Raw genomic sequence first — 20783 nt, forward strand, 5'->3', positions numbered from 1 at the left:
GATGTTTTGTCTATCCTCAATGCAGTGTGGGCAGTGTGTCCTATCGTGGGTCACAGCAACATTGTAATTGTATTTATATAGCACTTACTACCACTGATGAGGCGTTGAAGTGCTTTTCGACGAGTAGGACGCTACTCCAGAACCCAAGAGGAATTTGTGGTGGATTAGAATAGGGAAATATGAGTACAGTATTAGTATTATTATGAGTTAATTTGAGCAGAGGATATGTGAGTTAGTTGGATTGACTAGATTAACGGAGGGATAGAGGAGAGAAGCATCCAGAAGAGTTAAAAGGGAGTTTATAGTACTAGGATGAGGCTTGGGATGAGTAAAGGAGAGATGGAGGAGGGAAGAGTCTGTGGAAAGGGTTAGAGATATCATAGTAGCAGGAGGGGTTTTGGATGAGTCAAAGGTGAGATAAATAAGGGAGAATTTAGTAGGGCTGTTTGGGAGATCATGGTAGTAAACTGAGGTTTGGGGTGAGCTTGATGCAGTAGAAGAGAGAAAAGCTCAGGCAGGGTTATTTTGGAGATGAAAGTAGTAGAATGGGTTTGGGATGAGTCAGAGTGGGCATGGAGGATAGATTGATAGAGACAAAGTGATTGGGAGACAGAATAAAGCTTACAAAAGAGTACATTAATATTATTTTTCATTTATTATTTTATTTATATATATAATTTTTTTTTTTTTTAATTTTGTATTTATTTGTAATTTGAATTGTATTTATATATTTTATTGTACTTATTTTTATGTATTTTTCTCTAGTACAGTAGGACTAGAGAAATAAATAGATAAGTAAATACATAGTAAGAGAATATATGTGCAAGGAATATCATAATAGGTATATTCATCTGAGTAGAAAAGTAGTATTCTATAAACACAGACTTTCAAGATATGTAATATCTGAAGTTAATTAATAAGTGCACTTTTCTAGCATTCATATATATTTCCTCAACTTTTGAATAGCGAAAGGCTTGCTGTTAAATAGATAATAAAACATTTGATCATTGTGATATAAAAACGAAAGCAGGGATTCATAAGTATCTAATATAACAACTTATCTAGGAGCTATGCAATGACCTATGAACATGTTAAGCATAGCATAATATACACATATATATGTATATACACACACATACATACACACACATATATATATATATTATTTTATTTATATATACACACATATATATATATATATATATATATAACTGTGAGTAAATATACATTTGTTAAACAAGCTTATAGAGTATGTGTATAATTTATTACTATCCAATGGTAACAATACATATTTCTTAACCCCTTCGCTGCCAGGCCTTTTACCCTCCTGTGCCGAACCTTTTTTTGGGCTATTTGGGGCAGTTCGCGCTTAGGCCCTCATAACTTTTTCTCCACATAAGCTACCCACGCCAAATTTGCGTCATTTTTTCCCAACATCCTAGGGATTCTAGAGGTACCCCGACTTTGTGGGTGCCCCTGGAGGAGACCAAGAAATTAGCCAAAATACAGCAAATATTTAGTTAAAAAAAAAAATGGGGAAAAAGGGTTGCAGAAGAAGGCTTGTGTTTTTTCCCCTGAATATGCCATCCACAAAGGGTTTGCAGTGGTAAAATCACCATCTTCAAAGCTTTCAGGAACAGGCCGCCTTGAATTAGAAAACCCAATTTTTCAACACAATTTTTACATTTTACTGGGACATACCTCATTTTAACTATTTTTTGTGCTTTCAGCCTCCTTCCAGTCAGTGACAGAAATGGGTGAGAAACCTATGCTGGATCCCAGAAAGCTAAACATTTCTGAAAAGGAGACAAAGTTCTGAATTCAGCAAGAGGTAATTTGTGTAGATCCTACAAGTGTTTCCTACAGAAAATAACAGCTGAAATAAAATAATATTGAAATTGAGGTAAAAAAACAACAATTTTTCTCCATGTTTTACTCTGTAACTTTTTCCTGCGATGTCAGATTTTTAAAGCAATATAACGTTACGTCTGCTGGACTCTTCTGGTTGCGGGGATATATAGGGCCTGTAGGGTCATCAAGAACCCTAGGTACCCAGAGCCAATAAATGACATGCACCTTGCAATTAGTTTTCATTCTATACCGAGTATACAGCAATTAATTTGCTGAAATATAAAAAGTGAAAAATAGATATCTAGAAAACCTTTGTATTTCCAAAATGGCCACAAGATAAGGTGTTGAGAAGCAGTGGTTATTTGCACATCTCTAAATTCGGGGGTGCCCATACCAGCATGTGAATTACAGGGCATTTCTCAAATAGATGTCTTTTTTACACATTGTCTTACATTTGGAAGGAAAAAATGTAGAGAAAGACAAGGGGCAATAACACTTGTTTTGCTATTCTGTGTTCCCCCAAGTCTCCCAACAGAAATGGTACCTCATTTGTGGGGGTAGGCCTAGTGCCCGCCACAGGAAATGCCCCAAAACACAACGTGGACACATCAGAGAAAACAGAGCTGTTTTTTGCAAAGTGCCTAGCTGTGGATTTTGGCCTCTAGCTCAGCCGGCACCTAGGAAAACCTAGTAAACCTGGGCAGTTTTAAAAACTAGACACCTAGGGGAATCCAAGATGAGGTGACTTGTGGGGCTCTGACCAAGTTCTGTTACCTAGAATTCTTTGCAAACCTCAAAATGTGGCCAAAAAAACCACTTTTTCCTCTCATTTCAGTGACAGAACATTCTGGAATCAGAGAGGAGCCACAAATTTCCTTCCACCCAGCGTTCCCCCAAGTCTCCTGATAAAAATGGTACCTCACCTTTGTGGGTAGGCCTACTGCCCGCAAAAGGAAATGCCCCAAAACACTATCTGGACACATAAAAATTATCAAATACAAAACTATCTGTTTTCTGTTTTTTTTTTGGGGGGGGGGGAGGAGGTGGCACCTGCCTTTTTGGTCCTGGGCTCAGCAGCCATCTAGGGAAACCTATCAAACTGAGACATTTCTGAAAACTAGACACCTTATGGAGTCCAGGGAGGTGTGACTTGCATGGATCCCCCAATGTTTTCTTATCCAGAATTCTCAACAAACCTGAAAGTTAGCTAAAATATCTAATTTTTCCCACATTTCTGTGTGGGATCACCGCACCGGGACAATTTCATACTAACCAACGTTCTCCTCAGTCTCCCGGTAAAAATGATACCTCATTTGTGTAGGTGGGCCAAGTGCTTGTGACCGGGAAGAGCCAAAAACATGTCGAAATTGAGGGGGAACCAAAGCGGGTCCTAAAGGGCAGTTTGAAAAAAAACATTTTTAGGCTGACAAGTGCAGCAGAATTTTTAGCAGTATAGATGAGACAATGCTGGGGGGTAGGAATTTTATGGATTTCTGCAGATTCCGGAAGGTTCCATCACAAAAATGTGGGAAAAATGTGTGATTTCCAGCAAAGATGGAGGTTTGCTGGGCATTGTGGGAAAGAAAATGGGGCGGGTGCATGTGAAACATACCTCCCTGGAATCACCCAGATGTTTAGTTTTCAGATGTGTCTAGGTCTTGTGGATTTTTCTACATGGCAGCGTCCCAAAGTCCATAAAGTGTAGCTTTCATCATTCGAAGTGGTACGATTTTGAGAGCTAGCCAAGCTCTCATGGCCCAAATGTAAAACCAAAACCCCAAATAATCAAATGTCTTCTTGCTTGCTGTGGGATAAGATGTTTTAGTGTGCGGGGGAGAGCTGAAAGACTGTTGCCCCCTTCAGTTGGGATGGGGGCATAACCAGGCCCGTAGTGGTTGGTAGCCACCACCCCACTATTTTTTTTTTTTATTCCCTGGCATCTAGTAGACTTTCTGGTCCCCCCCCCGGGTGTGGATCAGGGGTAATTGCCCCATCTGCGCACTGGTGGGCAGAGCAACGTTGGCCCCATTTATTTGGGGTGGGTATATGGCCATACACCCACCCTCTTATTTTGGAAAATAAGGCAGATGGGCCTTCCATAAACAGACCGATATGGCCAACAGTAATGTGCCCCCATGGGGAGCGACCCTTACCCAAGGGGCTGCCCCTAAAGAAAACACACACACACACACCAATCCCTGGTGCCTAAGTGGTTTCTGCCCCCCCACCCCCAGGGGCAGATCGGCCTTATGGAAATACGCCCATCTGCTCCCAAGGGGGGCAGAAATGGCCTAAAATAAATTACCCCCCCCAGGGGAGCGACCCTTGCCTAAGGGGTCGCTCCCCACCTCTAAAAAACAAAACCTCCCCTTGCGTGAAATTGGTGCAAAAAAAAAAATCCCCAGTGCCTAGAGGTTTCAGATTGGCCTAAAAAATAAAAAACAAAATCGGCAGATCTGATGTTGTAAATACAATTTACCCCCCCAGGGGAATGACCCTTGCCTAAGGGGTCGCTCCCCACCTCTAAGAAACAAAACAAAAAAACAATTATCCCTGGCACCAAGAGGTTTCTGCCCCCCCCCACCCCCCACCTGGGTAGATCGGCATAATAACAGGCCCCCCGAGTGACCCTTGCTTAAGGGGTCGCTCCCCTTCCGTGAATTAGCCTTAAAAAAAAAACTCCCTGGTGTCTAGTGGTTTCTTGGGGGCAGACTGGCCTCATTAAAAAAAAGGCCGATCTGCCCCCAAGGGGGGCGGAAGTGGCCTAAATATAATTTGCTCCCCTAGGGGAGTGACCCTTGCCCAAGGGGTCGATCCCCAGATGCCAATTTCCTTTTTACGAAAAATCCCTGGTGTCTAGTGGGCATTTCAGAAGCCGGATTGCTTCACAATCCGGCTTCTGAAGTGCTCTGAGAGACTTCAAAGGGAAGGAAATTCCTTTCCTTCCCTTTGAAGCCTCTCAGGCCCCCATCACATGATCGGAAGAGAAATGTTTACATTTCTCTTCCGATCGCGCTGGAAGCTGAGCTTCCAGCACGATGGGGAGGTGGTCTCTGATAAGGTCAGCGTGCGATCACATGCTGACGTCATCAGACGTCACTGGGGGGGTTGTTTGGGGTGGAAGGGGAAGGGCTTCCTCTTCCATCCCTGCCTTGGAGGGGTGGGAGGGAAGCCCACAGAGGGAGCGCTACGCTCCCCCTGAGCTCCAGGCCGAGGACGTAATGGATATGTCCTCGGCAGAGGAGCACTGTGCCAGTGGACGTAACCATAATGTCCCCAGTACAGAAGGGATTAAAGCACTATACATTTCTAGCATATGCACAGTCAGATTATAAATATTTATCAACACAGGCATAGGCTGTTTAAATATGGTGGTTATGAAGGAAAGAGCCAACTCTTGAGTAGTCTTCTGAAGGCAAGATAGTTATCCGTGGATCTTATATTTGGGGTAAGGAATTCCATAGTTTGGCTGCTTGAACTGAGAAGGATGTACCACCTACTGCTTTTTTCGTGTATGGTGGTGTTCTACAGTGGAGTGCAGACCTTGAGAGGAGGTTCCTTTGCTGAATGTATTTGATTATTTTGTTTCTGATGAAAAGCGGTCCTGTTCCATGCATAGCTTTGTGGGTGACACAACGTAGCTTGAAGGTGGGTCTTCTGGCAATGGGTAACCAGTGTAATGCTCTCAAGGCAGGGGAGAAGTGGGCTTGTGGCTAAAAATGTAATAGTACCCTGGCAGCTGGGTTCTGAATACGTTGTAGTTTTTGTCATAGTAGATAGCAATGATCCATGGTAGAGGCCATTGGCATAATCCAGTTTGGATAGTACAAGAAGATAGTAGCCTGCAACTTGTGTGGTAATCCGAGGTGTGGGAAGATCGCAGAGTCTTCAAGGTGATGAAGCTTGATAGTGCTAATTTGGCCAATTGGGCATTCATTGTTAACCTGGAGTCCAAGGTAATTACAAGGTTTTTAACTTCCTTGGATGCTTGAGGAGGTGGTCCGAGATCATCAGGCCAGGTGCACAGTGGGTCATAATTTTTCCAGTCGCCACATGTGAGTATTTCCGTTTTGGAAGCATTCAGTTTGAGATGGCTCCAAGTCTTCCATTGATCAGTGTCTCTGAGGCAATTGAAGATTTGTGAGTTTTCAATGTCTTTGCGGCATTCCAATTTAATTAGTATTTGTGTGTCATTTGCATAGCTGCAGCATACGCGTTGAAAATCATTGATCAATTATGGTAATAACAATGTAGATGCTGAAAAGCACAGGTGAGATGATTGATCCTTGGGGGACCCTTGCTTTTGTGAGGTAGGGTTTGGACGAAAAAGAGGGAAGAATAGATAATATTCGTTCCGTTTTGAAGGAAGGATGTAATCCAGTACAGAGCAGTCCCTTCTATGCTGGCTTCGTGGAGTCTTTGAATTAGGGTCTTGTGGTGAACAGTATCAAAGGCAGCTGAGAGGTCCAAGAGAAGTAGTGCAGCAACTCCATTGTGGTCGACTGCGTTTTTAAGATCATCCCAGATTGCTACGAGTGCTGATTCAGTGCCTCTTCCTGGGTGGAACCCAGTTTGGTAGTCTGAAAGTATGGAATTGTCTTCAATGAATTGTGACATCTGGGCGAATGCTGCTCTTTCTATCAGTTTGCCCAGTAAAGGTCCATTTGTGATTAGTATGTAGTTCTTGGGGTTCTGTGGGTCTAGGTTTGTTTTCTTTATTAACGGATGTATGTATGCCTTTTTCAGGTCTTCAGGAAAAGTTTCTGTAGTTAAAGAGTTACTGATGATTCTTCTAACAGGTGTGGCAGCAGAAGTAGATAAAAGAATGTTCTTGAAGATGTGTGGTGGACAAGGGTCAGAAGGGCAACCGAAGGCCTGCTTGCTTTTACCAAATCCATAAATTCACCTTGTGATATTTGTTTGAAGGAGCGCAGAGGCTGTTTGTTCTAATTTGTAATATGTGTTTTCCCCACCTAAGGCAGAACCATTGGTTCTTAGACCTGATGTGGACCGTCATACAGTTGGTTCAACTGCATTCATTGCATTGAGGTGTAAGGCCAGGGCGAAGAGGAGCAGTTGAATCTCTGACAAACTATTGTAATGGGAACACCCACTCAAACACCTCTTTCACCACTTCTTACAGTCCAATGCTAAGCTCATTTTGGCAACATAACACACAAAAATAGCAGCAGTAGTTTGTTGTTGCCATTCTTGTCACCTGATTGAAAGGTTAAGATGTGGATATTACTTTGATTGATTTTGGTGTTGTGATTAGTACTAGGGTTGGGATTCCTATTGGTTTGTGATTTTAGGGTTGGTGTTGTGAATGGTACTAGGTTTAGGATTCCCATTGGTTTGTGGTTTTAGGGTTGGTCTTGTGATTGGTTGTCAGGACTAGGGGTATGATTGGTTAATAGGGCTGGGTCATTTGTTGTGGGGTTTAGGGTTACAAATCTGATTGGTTAGGGTTAGGACTAGGTTTCTGTTGGCCAATAGGGCTAGTTAAGCCTAGGGCTCAGGGCGTCTCAGCCCAGGCATCTTAGCTAAGGGTGGAAAGGGCAAGGGCATTTGCCTGCTTGGGCCAAAACAAAAAAAAACACCGCCACAAACACACATTTCCTAAACTGCATGCTCTTAAATGCTCGATCATTCCTAAAACAAACAAGCACCACCTCTATAACCTGCTCACGGACACACAACCTGACTTACTATTCGTAACTAAATCATTGTTAGGAGATGACATTGGCCCCAGTGTTGCATGAAGCCGTTCCTCTGGGATATCAAACCATCACACAAAACCGTATAGGCAAGAGAGGAGGTGGACTAGCTATTATATGCAAACAAGCAATAAATCTCAGTAAAACAGGCACCATTTCCATTCAAGGTTGTGAGGCCCTCCTCACCAGATGCAGCCCTACACCAACTTCCTCCTGTAACTTTCTACTCCTTTACAGACCTCCACCTAATAACTCAACGTTCCCAGACACTTTTCTAGATACAGTATCAAACCTTATAACATTATACTCAAACCTATGCATTCTTGGGGACCTAAACATTTGGTTTGACAAACCCAATATGTCCCATCCTAAAGCTATCACCACTGACCTAGTCAAACTGAAGCTACATCATATTGTACACAATCACAAACACATCGCTGGACACATCCTTAATGTAATTTTTGTGAAGCCTGAACTAGTTACCGTCCAAAGCATTACACAAATCACATGGTCAGACTACCATTTGATAACTTTCCAACATAAAAAAAACACAAATCAACACACCCCATAGCAACTTAGATACATGCATCTATCGACCGCGGAGCAAACTCAATTTTGAAGTCTTAGAAACACAACTAACAGACAACACAGATCTAGATACAATTAATTATGTTTCAAAATGTTGAGTAACTACAGGAAGCTTTCAATATCCTAATACAACTCAGAAAAACTAAACAGGACAAAAGAAAACCAACACCTTGGATTTGCATTTTTAAATTTAATGTTAAAGGTACATAGAACTACATAAAGAGTAGCAATGTTTTTACAAGTGCTCCTGAACAAAATGGTTTAAAACCTTAAAATGAAAGTGTTTATTATTCCAAGACTCAACAGTTGTCCAGCCCTTCTTTTAACTCCAGACCTCTAAATGAGTATATCATTAGTGGCTAAGTGATGATCATGCCTCTGCTATTAGTGAAGGCTCTTTACATATTGTAACTTGCCCTTCACTGAATATGAAAGAATATAGAGTCTAGACGAAATGATCCTGGCCTCCGTGCACGCAGGTGCAGGCAGAATGGGTAGTTCAAAAGGCCCCTGAGAGGGCAGAGTGACACAAGCTAGTAAGACCAGCAAAAAAAAAGCAGAAATAAGGAAGATAAGTGTAAAAATGTTTACATTCAGAAAGAAGGCCTTGTTCAAATGTCAGTGAGACCCCCTAGAAGCCCCAGGGTTAACAACTGAGACCCCAATACCTTTGGGGACAATTATAAAAACAAACTGCTGTAACACACAACACGTCATGAATGTCATGGAAAATATGAACAGGGGTGTGGAATTTCTACAGCCCGATGCCCAGGACATACTGGTTAAGGTCAAGGGTAATTTCCTTCATGTTTATTTTGTTCCTGGGACAAGTAGGCCTAACACCTTGCAGCAAAAACCCTTTGGTTGCCAGTTTACAGTACCACATTATGGATCAGCCAACGGTATTGCCTGCAGTCACTGTAACATTTGTATCCTTATGGTAATGCTGTTCGAACTTGTACCTATGGTTCATTAATGCAAAGTCGATTTGCACTACTGACAGTGATTCCAGTGTAACAATGTGTACGCACATTTGCAAAGTTTAACAAAATGAGGTTACCTATAATACTCTCACTATGCTCTCTGGTTTGACAGTATGCTCTCTGGTTTGATGCAAATAATTGCAGGAGGCTGAAGGAAATATTGGTGATTCTTTGCTTTCAGAATAAAATGTTCACAAAAAATGCAAGTAGGTATAAACGTTTTGCTAAACTACTATGAAATTTAAGAACTATTTCTTATCAGTCAGTAAAATGTGTTGATGCACGCTGGAATTTCCAACAAAAAAATTCTGAATGGAAAAATCTGTTCAACCAGTTCCAACAAGATTATGGGAAACATGAAGATAAACAAGCATTGGCAAAGCCAATACATCTGACATCGTTGTTCAGCGTTTTGGTTTTGTCAATGCATGTCTTGTTTTGACATGGTTTTCATAAAACTTTATTGTTGTGGGAGCTGCTGGACCCTCACCATCATAACAAACATTGACAAAAAGCTAAAATATTTGTGGTCTCAAACAGCAAACCTTGCCACTGTTTTCAGGGCACTGAACAAAACTACTTTATGAGCCAACATGCTCCTTGTGAAAGAGTAGGATGGTGTCACTCACAGTGAAACCAACCGATAAACAGACAGAGAGATAGAATTTTAATACAAACAAAAGGTCTTGGGTAACCAATTAGAGGCCCAATTCATAATGAAAATCACAAAAATGCACACATAGTATGTGTCCTTGCACTAGTGCAGATTTACGGCTTTATTGAATTCACAATAATTTACAGATGTAGGCCAGGAAATCATAGTTGTAGAAAATATTTGTGAACTGTATTTTAGCACAAGCAATTATGCATGCGTAGATTTGCGCATACAAAAATCTGTTGAGCTTTTACAAGTTCACTTTCCCTCCAACCACTTTTCCCAACCCTGGAGGAAGTTTTGTTTCTGCCCTTGCAATGAGTAAATATCCATCCTTTCTCTGTGTTGGAAAAGATTAGAGAAGAACTGGTGAAAACCCCTAAAACATGCAAGTTAGCAGGTTTGCACAGACTCAAAAGAGCATTCCAACCCTAGAACTATTGCTTACCCCTCTCTCCAGCCTCAGGATATAGACCTGCTCAAAGGTGCCAAATAAGAATATTGCTAATATTCAAGCCATACTATAGGATGAGTGCTGGCATAACCAGGGAGCCTATCATCAGAGCTCTTATATAATGAGATCGCTGCCATAATTTGTCACCGCACTACATGGCACCAAAGGTACAAGTGTATTTTTGTTTTGACATGACAAGTATGAAGCAACCTGTCCCATCGACATGTAGAAATTATATTAAATTCCACACCCCTGCATGAATGTGAAAGATATAAGGATTGAATGTGAAAGATATAAGGATTGAGAGTAGGGAAGATTCAATAGAAACTAAAGCAATTTCAGCTGAAGGTTTCCCACAAAACTAAAAGTGGGTTGTCCTCCATTCGCTATGTATCATATAACCGAAAACAGAAGCAAAGGGAGAGCTGTAGTTTCTAAAGCTAAAGTTTAAGCCAACCAAAAAACAATTGCAGGCAAAGCTTACCAATGTTCCGATTAGATGTGTATCTGTTTTATAGGAAGTGAAAATTTAAGTCGACATTTAAAACTCTAAATACGCATTTTTATATATCCCAGCAATTAATGTTATCAGTACTAAGGATTTTGTTTGAATAGTTAAGGGCGGATGAAAGCAACATTACCAGACTTCATTTTCTTTGCCCTAGCCAAAGAGCTAGACAGGCTGGCTCAGCCCCAACTTAAAGAAAATGTGGTCAAACGAGGTGGAGCATGTCACAAAAGAAGACTCAAGGAAACCAATGCCACTCTCACCATGCTGTACTACAACCACAAAAACGTTGGGACCGTATAGAGGATAGAAGAGAATGAATGACAAGAGACCGGCCCTGTAATGAGGCAAAGAGCGGATCAACCTTTGAGAATATTCAACTAATTATTCCAGGGAAGCAGTTGCAGGAGGGAAATATTCTGTATCAGAACACTGGAATGCTGGGAACTTCATTGGAGACAATGGAATGCTCTGGGCGTTTACTGGCTGATAAAAACCCAGAGCATCAACATTCCAACGTTCTTTGTTTACAGCAACTGCTGTGAACAAAGGCCTCCTGGAGCCTGAAGGGAGTTCTATCCCCTCGGGCTCCATGAGGACTTTGTTTTATTTATTAGAACATTCCGCCCTCTAGTGCCGGAATGTTCTAATAGCCTTATCACTACTCGTACCTGGGCTATACAGGCAATTAAGTCACACTGGAATGGACCTTTAAAGGCCGGTATAGCCTGCCACGGCGGGCTCTAAGGCTATATTAGAACACTGAAATGTTGAGAGCTTCACTGAAGACAAAGGAGCAGCAGGGGCAATATAAACTGGTATAGACTCGCTACTCACATTTCAAGGTTCTAATAAACAGCCTCTGCCTTTCTCTTTTCCCTGTCTGTCCAAAATACTTGTAGCCGGCAGGAAAATCTAAAGGCAGATGGGCTGCAGGGCACACTGGAACCTTCCCTCTCCCTCCTACAGTAGCTCACAGAGTCCCTGAGCCTTAGAAGGAGGAAGTGAGAACCCTGCTTAGCTCCTTGGTCTCCCTGGCTCAGCTGAATGAGAAAAAAAGCTGTTGAGCCAAGCTGGGGAGAAAAAGGGGCTGACCTCAGCCCCCTTTCACAGCTATTGTTGTGAATGTTTAACAACTGACATCCGTGGCCACGCATGTGGCTGTTTGCTTCACAGCTGTTGCTGTCATTGTCCAACAGCTAAGGCTTCGGAGCTTTGGGGATTTCAAACCCTTGGTCCCCAATGCCTTTGTTTTTCTACTTAGGAGAGTCTGTCCCCTAGGGGCGTAATGTTCTACTAACTTTATAGCCTGCCGCAGCAGATTATACTGGCCATTAAAGGCCCACTCCCTTTTTAAAGGCCCTCACGGCCGGCACAGCCGCTCCAGTGGGCTATAAAGCTATACGATTTCCTCACTGGTGGGAACTCTGAATGCTATTTAAGAAGGAAGAAAAATTTGACTGAGCTTATACACTAGTATTTACTGATTTCACCAAATAGTTCAGCAGGTGGAAGATGATAAAGTATTCTGATGTAGTAGGTCAATGAGTTGGAAAGCTTGGAGGAAAACTGGGGTTGGTTGAATTTATGATGAGTCCAACATTATAAAAATCCAGAATACTGGGTTAGTTGTCATCAGCTTATTCCAAGGTGTGAATTACCAGTCAAAAAGAAAAAAGGTTGCATCTTACGGAGGGCCTCCCTGCGCTGATGTTTTATGCAGTCCATAGGGCAATACGATAATAGTTTAATGAATTACTCTGATGTTCCCACCATATGGTGACTCTTCCTACTTAAGAAGTTGGTCAGCACTTTGTTTTGTTTATCAATATCTATAAAAATACTTGCAGTAAATCTCCTGAAGAATTAATTAATTTAGAAAATGATATACAAAAACTTTTTTTTGCAAGTTATCCTGCAAGTTTAACAGATGTTTCACAGTTGTGATTTAAAGGCAAAACATTTCTTTATATATGGTAGATGAGATTCAGGATATTTTGAATGTTTCTGATCCTTGAAATAGCTTATCAAAAAAGGCAAAACAGGGGAAAGTTGGAGTTCTTTTTTCAAGAGAATACCTCTTAGATGTTATATATTGAGTCTTTGCTGGTCCAATAAACCCATGCAGTGCATGTGTACAATAGAATATTACATAATCAGCTGCTGTTCTGGATCAATATTCTAAAATATGGCCTGAGATAAGCACACTGGAACCAAGGATGTTGTCAATGTAACAACCTTAGACAGAAAGGCAGGTTGACGAAGCACTATTTGAATGAGATACATTTCAGCCAATTCTATGAAATATTCACTGAGATGATTAGTGAAACCTAAACCCTCTTTAATGATATAAGGGTACACTGAAGAACAACAGTAAGCAAAGGATAGGTTATAAAGATTTACTATAAAATGTAAATCCTGTCCTAGTGCATACAATATGAGTAGTAAATAGAATAAAAACAAACAGAATAGTATCCGCGTCTTTTATAAATATTACATCACATGGATTCTCAACTTTATATCAATCACACCCTTGTAGCTTTTGCTTACTAATCTAAACTTGGCTCTAAAATAATAGCTTATTTCACATTTAAAAGATGGTTCACACCAGCATACCTGTTTTGACAATGGAAATACTATTGTGCATTTGTCCCTCTTGTGTTCTCATGAAATGTCTGAAGAGGAACAATAAATGCCATAAGTGCGGTGGCCCCCACTGGCTCAAATTAAGCACTGTCTGGCAACAAGTCTCATAACGAAGGGGTTCTTCTGCAAGATATTATTCTCCTGCAAAGGATATGAGTAATACATTGCATGTACTGGAATAATTAGAGGCACTATTAATCTGACACACCTTCCCTTGAATGGGTTGTGTAATCAAATCCTTTTGAGAGGTACAATACATAGGCTCTACCGTTTGCTCAATATTTATTCAATAACTTCCACGTATAAGGCTCTAAGCAGAAACTGAAGTATTTATTAAAATTAATCATCATTCCAGTTTGCTAAAGTTTAGTGCAGAGAGGCTAGAAAAATATTATTTAAGATGTAAGATGCATACAAATCTTGGGACAGATTAGACTTGGTCATCAAAAGGGGAGTTTGGGAAATAGATCAGGGGTCGGGGACTGCTCAGGGAAGGATAGAACTTATAAAGGAAATTTCATGACAAAGTTTGTCGGGACACCTGAAGGAGCTCTACTTTTGTTGGAGAGGTGGCTTGGCAATCAATATCCTACAGGTGATAAGCAGTTCCTATTGCTGCTTTTAATATTAAATGAATTATTAAGGAGTTATATTCTTGCATTCCTGTAAGTCTGGTTGGTGGATTCAAATTCTTGTAAGACGGATAGGTAATACACAATGCATCTCACCAGCCTAGAAATGGGCAATGGCTTGACTGATAAGCCACACTTTTTACACTCTGATTTCTATCTCTAGAGCCAAAGTTAGCTATTGGTTCAGGACTGTAATATTACTGATGCAATTTTTTTTAATTTATTAGCTTATACTTATGGTTGAACAGCATCTGTTTTGCCTGTGCCCAGCAATACACCCAACACTATCTGGAATCTGGTGCCTCAAGGACTCCTTTCATATCTTTTTAGCCCCTGGGAGGGAGTCCAGGGAGCTTGTCATATGTTCTGATAAAGAAAGGGTACATAGTGGCCCATGTCAACCCATAGAATATAGGCGGTCAGAAAAGGCATTCCAGGAATTGGTCATGGAAAGGTATAAAACGCTGCTTTTGCCGCTGATCGCAGGCTGCAATATAGAAGGACTGCTAATGGTGCAACACCACTCCTAAGCAGGAAGTGCTACAAGCAATTAGTAGCGCCGCCTCAAATAGATCACAAAACGTTGTAATTCCCTGTGTATGCAAAGTTTTCTTTATGGCTTTTTTTTCTTGGTGGGAGGGAGGACAGGATTATCTGCTTGCTATAGACAGTAGGAGGGATTAAGGTATTTCAGACTCTAACTGTTGCACTAATTCCCACCAAGCACAAGTGGTAGCAACCACATTCACCTCAATTCACAGCCTGATGCTTATATTTACCAGAATCGATTTGGAGCAGACAATTTCCTGATCAACTTTGACATGACAATTTCAAGTAGTGTGCTTGAGCTACTTGGAAATATAAATGAAAATCAAGGGCAGAAAGCCCCCCTGTCTTTCACGGGTCGAGTTAGTACCTCCCAATGCATGCCTGGCTGGCCTCCCCACATAAGCCTAAGAAGTACCTGAGGTATTTGCCTAAACACACTAAATGAAGATGCAAAGGTATATAAGTGAATAAATAAAGAAATTGTGGCAGCACTATCCTCTTAATGAGAGAAACCACCACATCATGGATACTGGCAGGCAGACCTAGCGTTCAATCTGAGTTTTCAGCTGCTCGAGCCCCATGCCAAAGTTTCCGAGTTAATTATGGTCTCCTAAATATTTAACACTATCCAGACTCCACCATAATGGATAGTCGATAATCGGTTCATAAGAAATGTCTGTGAGCGGTAAAACATTTGAATTGTTCCAGTTAATTTACAGTCCTGAATAGCCCCAAATTGTATGTCTTCCCGAATAATAAAGGATAGATTCTCCTCAGGCGGCTGGACAAACACGACCACATGATCTGCGTATAGGGCAAGTCATGTATAAAGCACCTTAACATCTCAATTCCAAGTGCAAAAATAGAGATGGGGACAGACTTGATAAGTCCTCCCACCTATCAGGAATAACGCTGAATAAGAACTGCTGACCCGAACACTTGCCATTGGTGCAGTGTACAGGAGACCAATTAGCTTCAAAGACTGACTGCTCAAGCCTAAATGCCTGAACACTTCACTCAAATGGCCATTCTAATAAATCAAAAGCTCCTTCAGTGTCCAAGAGCACTGGCACAAAGAGCAAATGCAGGTCTACCTATAAAGGACCACCATCAATGTTCTTAAATTAAAGGCCATGGACTTCTGGGGTATGAAACTGGGGTGTCGTGGTGAGCAAAATAACGATGGATCAAACCCAGATCTGTGACTGGGGATGAATATTTGCATTGTTCAGCATTCCTTCCATCATTTGTTCTTTTTGCTAATGAAGGATTAAGGAACACAGACTGTGCATAATATATACAGGGTGTTCAAAATGGACCTCATATAGATAGTAGAAAAGAAAGTGCAGGTGCACACAAGATGACCTCACCACAAAAAGGGATGTTATGTGTGTCAGCTACTGGAAACAGACAGTAACAAGATGCACATGGTTCAAAGCTGCAACACTGTGGTATAAAATACCAGAGATGACAGAAGATAGTCCGAAACAGTAAAAAGCTGGAGTAAGATAGGGTTGGGGATGGTTAACTTGTTTCTGACCTCCACACATACCAGTATACACAAGAAGTCCATGGCCAAGTGCTCTGTACATTTGTAAAGGTGACCAGATTTGCCTTGCTGTTTCTTCTATCTCTGTTCTAATGGAATAACAGAGTGGGGACTTTGTGGCGCCAGTGCTGTCAACATGGTGCTGGTTCCTGTGCCAAAATGGTGTGGTGCCCCTGCCACCAATCACCCTCCCATACCTGAGCGGGAGAGCTATGGAAAGGTTTCCAGATCCAATCTGGTGCCGACGTATATTCAACAGGTAGGACACCTGCTAGTAGATGTAGCCATCACAAATACAAGGAAAATGCATACAAAATAAAAACATTCAATTGACTTTGCAAAGCCATATGACAATTGTGCATGAAATAGTTGTCTTTTTCTCATCTACATCATAAACAGTCGTTTTCCCTCAAGCTTTTGGAATGTTTCATACGACAGCTATTTCAGATGAAATGCATGAAACTGACCTTCTCCATAATAACATAAACATAATAAAGAAATCTTGTAATGACATGACCAATGCAATATGTTACAATACTGTGAACCAACACACATCTACCAAATCAAAAACAGAGATTATGTACTCCAACCTTACCACAGCAAACCGGTGTCCAAAACTGATCCACTCCTTTTCTATCAGAACTTCAAAGCCTTTGATTGTTCGGTAGTAGCTGTCCAACATAAGCATGGCTAGGGACGTGAGCTGCGCCGTCCGATCCCAACCATCACTGCAATGCACCACAACCGAGGTTTTACCGGACTCCACTTTATCAGCAATTCTCACTGCTCCAGCAAGCAGCATCTGCAGTCAAAAAAATGGGTGCATTTTGTAAAGCAGAATAAACAGCTTAATTGTGCTTCCGTTATTGAGCTTTGTTGTCTAAATAATGTTTTGGCATTGTGGTCTCAAAATCATGCAGATTATAAAACTGCCCCCCGCAACTGTGTTGTGATACGATTTTAGGAGCTGTATTAGCAGATAGGATATGTCACGGGTTAATCTCAAAGCAACAGCAGTGTTTTCATCTTGTTTGAAGGTTGGGCACCTATGCTTGTTTTCAGGCAGCTAACTTCAGACTCAGCGTTAGTAATGATCTTGGATTGACTTCAAAGTCTATGTCATTACTTTTATGGGACTAAAGTGCAATATTTTAGCGACTGGAGATCTCTGGTGCTGTTCGTTTTTAGTGATCTTGTTAAATGTATGTATGACCGTGCTAATGGTCTTAAGTCTCAGGTACCAAGTTACTTAGCGGTCGCAAACCCTGAATTACAGGGTTTGTGACTGCTAAATCAATTTACTGATGCACTAACCCCACGGTGCAATCCATAAAACGTTTTCCAAACAGGGTTAGAAACCCCTACCGAATTGCAATTTGGAAATGTTAAGGGTGTGTTCCTTCCAAATTACAAGTCAGTAAGGTATGTGTCAATGGTTTGCAACGTAACTCTGGTCGTGAACTATTGATTTGTTACAGAATCCCAAATCAGAGGTAACTGCTTTGCAAAGGGACCCCTACCCATTTGTGAATTGACATCTTCAGGGGGAGTAGGCAGTTTTCCATAGGACTTCAGCCTGCTTTCACTGAAGTTCCAAAAAATGTTTTTTTTTTTTTATAGAAAGCAGCTTTACTTATTTAAATAAAAAAACTATCCGTTTTGGAAAGCAGTCATATGAATGGTGGTCTGCTGTCCCTTGCAGGTCACCACTTGAGTGGTTGTAGCCTGTCAAAGCCAATTGTAAATTGCAACCTGCCTAGTTTACAATAATTAGCCTGATAGTTGTGAGACCCCCCTTGGATTAAGTACCTTGTGAAGGGGCCTATTTGTACATAGGTTGGTTCACACAATCAGATTACATTCACAAAATCTGTGACCACTTTTTGCGAGTGTAATCTTTGTAGATCAGGCCCCTCATTACATGTTTGCTAGCTTTACCATTTGAGTACACCGGCAGAAAACGTGGGGGCTGGTACTTACCTGTTTCAGTGTTCGGCTGACATTGGCGTTTACACACTGCTTTGTACGTTCCCCCATTCAAATTACGCCAGGATTTTTCAGGTGAAATTTGTTAGTGGAAAACACTGATAACCTGAATCAGAGTTTACGAGCTTCTCTTAGCAGCGATTTAAGTGTGGTCAGCATAGGGCCAACTGTTTTTCAGGACTTCGCTAAGTAAAGTCAGAGATATTCTGCTCCCCGTGTCAGTCTCTGTTGTTCATGGGCCCCTCCTGTTCGGTGACTTACGACCTTAGTGCAATGGGTGCTTATAAAAGCAGTTAAATAGTTTAGGGATTACTGGGTGTGCTCAACATAAGGACCCTCAAAGTACAGCGACCGGCTTACTGTCAATGTCTGTGCTGTTCAGGGACTCGTATTCCGAGTGGCTGGTCCCCGATAAACCAGTTGTAGCCAGTCACTAAGCGCTCGTAGGGATGTAATGCAAAGTATTGTTTGTCTGGAAACCCAATCAGAGTCCCTTATTTGCTTTATACAACAAAAGGAGGGACTTCTTCCAACATTATACAGAAAAGGATTGAAGGGCGGCCGGTTCCTCGTCCCTCCCTTTGGATGAAGAAATGTTAGCATTTAGAACACGGTGCTCCTAAAGAAGCACAGTACTGTGTAATGCATTGCGTGTGCTCTGGTAAGAATAGTTTGTTTTAATTGACTATCAATATTGAATTGGAATTAATTTAAAATTTTGAATGAGAAAATAACATTTATCGATTTACTCAGAAGTTTTGAGACCTTTGATTCAGGTTCCATGAAGCAACTCCTTACCACTCACTCCACATCTAGCATGTGAAAAGACCCTGACGGTATACCTTAGTGTTCATGATTGCATTTAAGTAGCTAACATTACACAGTCCCGGTTGTTCACGGATTTACGGAGTACAAGTGGTAAATAATTTATTCTGATTTCTTCATAACACAAACAGAAAATAGCCATATGTAGTACATGACCATACAACACTTCACGGTGCAGTTTATTAAAACATATTTCCATTCATACATGGTGGCATAAAATGTGCAGAAGCAGTAGTAACACAATTCCCTACATTGGTACTCAACTGGGCTTTTCTTGTCTCCTTGCAAAGGTCCATATAGCACCGCAGTAAAACACAATTCATCTTTGTCTCGCCGACTGGAAGTCCAGAGCTCCAGCTGCCCTCCTAACCACCACTGCAAATAAGTGACTTTGTTATGCTGGTGGTCCAGGTTGCGAGAATAGCGCTGTTTCAAGAGATGTGTTAAACCCATTGGTATTCCGAAGGCCTAACTAAAAGGAATCCTCAGTATAACAAGGAAGAAGTAAGTACTCCCCTGACCACACCCATCAGTGTTCTGAGGGACATTAGGAAGGTCCTGCACAGGATCAGAAACAGAACCAAGGAGAGACTCAGGCCTCTGCTTGTGCTAGTATCTTTGCAGAGGTATGCAATAGAGTCAGGCTGCACAACAACTGGTTGCACCTTTGTGATCTTGCAGCACGGCATAGGACTGGAACACGCTGACGCTGGTTCAGATCATACACCGGTGGAGTTGGCATTGAGGCCAGGAAAGATGAAGTGGGCATTGACTCTGGTGCCGGTATAGAATCCAGAACCAGAGTTGGAGCGGGGTCATTAACAGGCACCCAGAGGGGCAGACCCGGCAGGGAAAATCTGATGAGAGAACTCTGAAGACCCATGGGCCGCGAAGGCAGGCCAGAGGGAGCCAGATTCGCACAGAACATCTGTGCATGGCCTCGACTTTGAGTTGGCGAGGTATTTATTTTTTTACCTTGACTTCTCATGTTCAGCTATGTAGAGACTTGCCGACCATGCCACCTTTGGGCACACTTGTTGCATGACAGAGTAGTGGCCAGAACTCAAGTACCACAAACTTACCTCGTGCAGATCAGTGACTGACACCTGCTCTGTGCAGTCTTGGCACAGCTCAAATCTTGTTTTCGGTGGAGACAACGCTCCCCATCACACAGTTTGAAGACATCTGGCTATACAGACCAGCCTTGAACGTGGCAGAAAGAAAAGAACTAATACTAGCGCTTAGGAGTGGCATTTATATGTGGCTCCCCTTTGTCACTTTTGGGACAGTATGGAATCAGAGTGAAGCTGCCCAACGCCGCCTACCGGACTGCAGGAGCACTGCTACAAAAATCTCCTGATTCAGTCTGACACCTGGGGCTAATGTTAAGGTGAAGAATCTGTGGTTAGGAGTATTCATCAGACGTTTGACCAATTAATGTTTTTGCAGCCACAGTAGGTTCTTATAACAATATATCACTGACACAAATGTAGATTGAGGGTCAAAGTTCATAAAAAGAGTCTTCAAGAAACGCACCTACAAAGATATACAAAGAATGACTTGGCACTGCAGGGAAAAAAATATGTAACATGTACCTTTTCTCCAGTGAATATGGTAAAATACTGTCAACCTTACCCTAATAAACTTTTAAACTTTGACTGTCTGATCTGTCTTTGAAACTGAAGCATTTCTAAGGCCTATGCTCTTCTTGGCCCAATTCATATTTACATGAAAAGGTCTGCCTAAGCGGGTATACAGTTAATACATCATAACACAGCACTGTATAAGACCATTAAAAGTAATACCATACACACACACATAAATAAAACACAGTGACAGT

General features: G+C 41.6%; 1 protein-coding gene across 3 annotated transcripts in view; it reads right to left on the reverse strand.

Moving 5' to 3' along the window:
- MTMR1 (myotubularin related protein 1) overlaps positions 1-20783 on the reverse strand; it is a 403694-nt gene that overhangs the window by 83198 nt on the left and 299713 nt on the right. For all 3 annotated transcript variants that reach the window (XM_069212405.1, XM_069212404.1, XM_069212403.1), the window contains one exon: positions 16728-16934. In XM_069212405.1, coding sequence (XP_069068506.1) covers positions 16728-16934 — 207 coding nt within the window. The remainder of the gene's footprint in view (positions 1-16727; positions 16935-20783) is intronic.

The sequence above is a fragment of the Pleurodeles waltl genome, chromosome 2_1 (genome assembly GCF_031143425.1).
Source record: "Pleurodeles waltl isolate 20211129_DDA chromosome 2_1, aPleWal1.hap1.20221129, whole genome shotgun sequence".
Lineage (NCBI taxonomy): Eukaryota > Metazoa > Chordata > Amphibia > Caudata > Salamandridae > Pleurodeles > Pleurodeles waltl.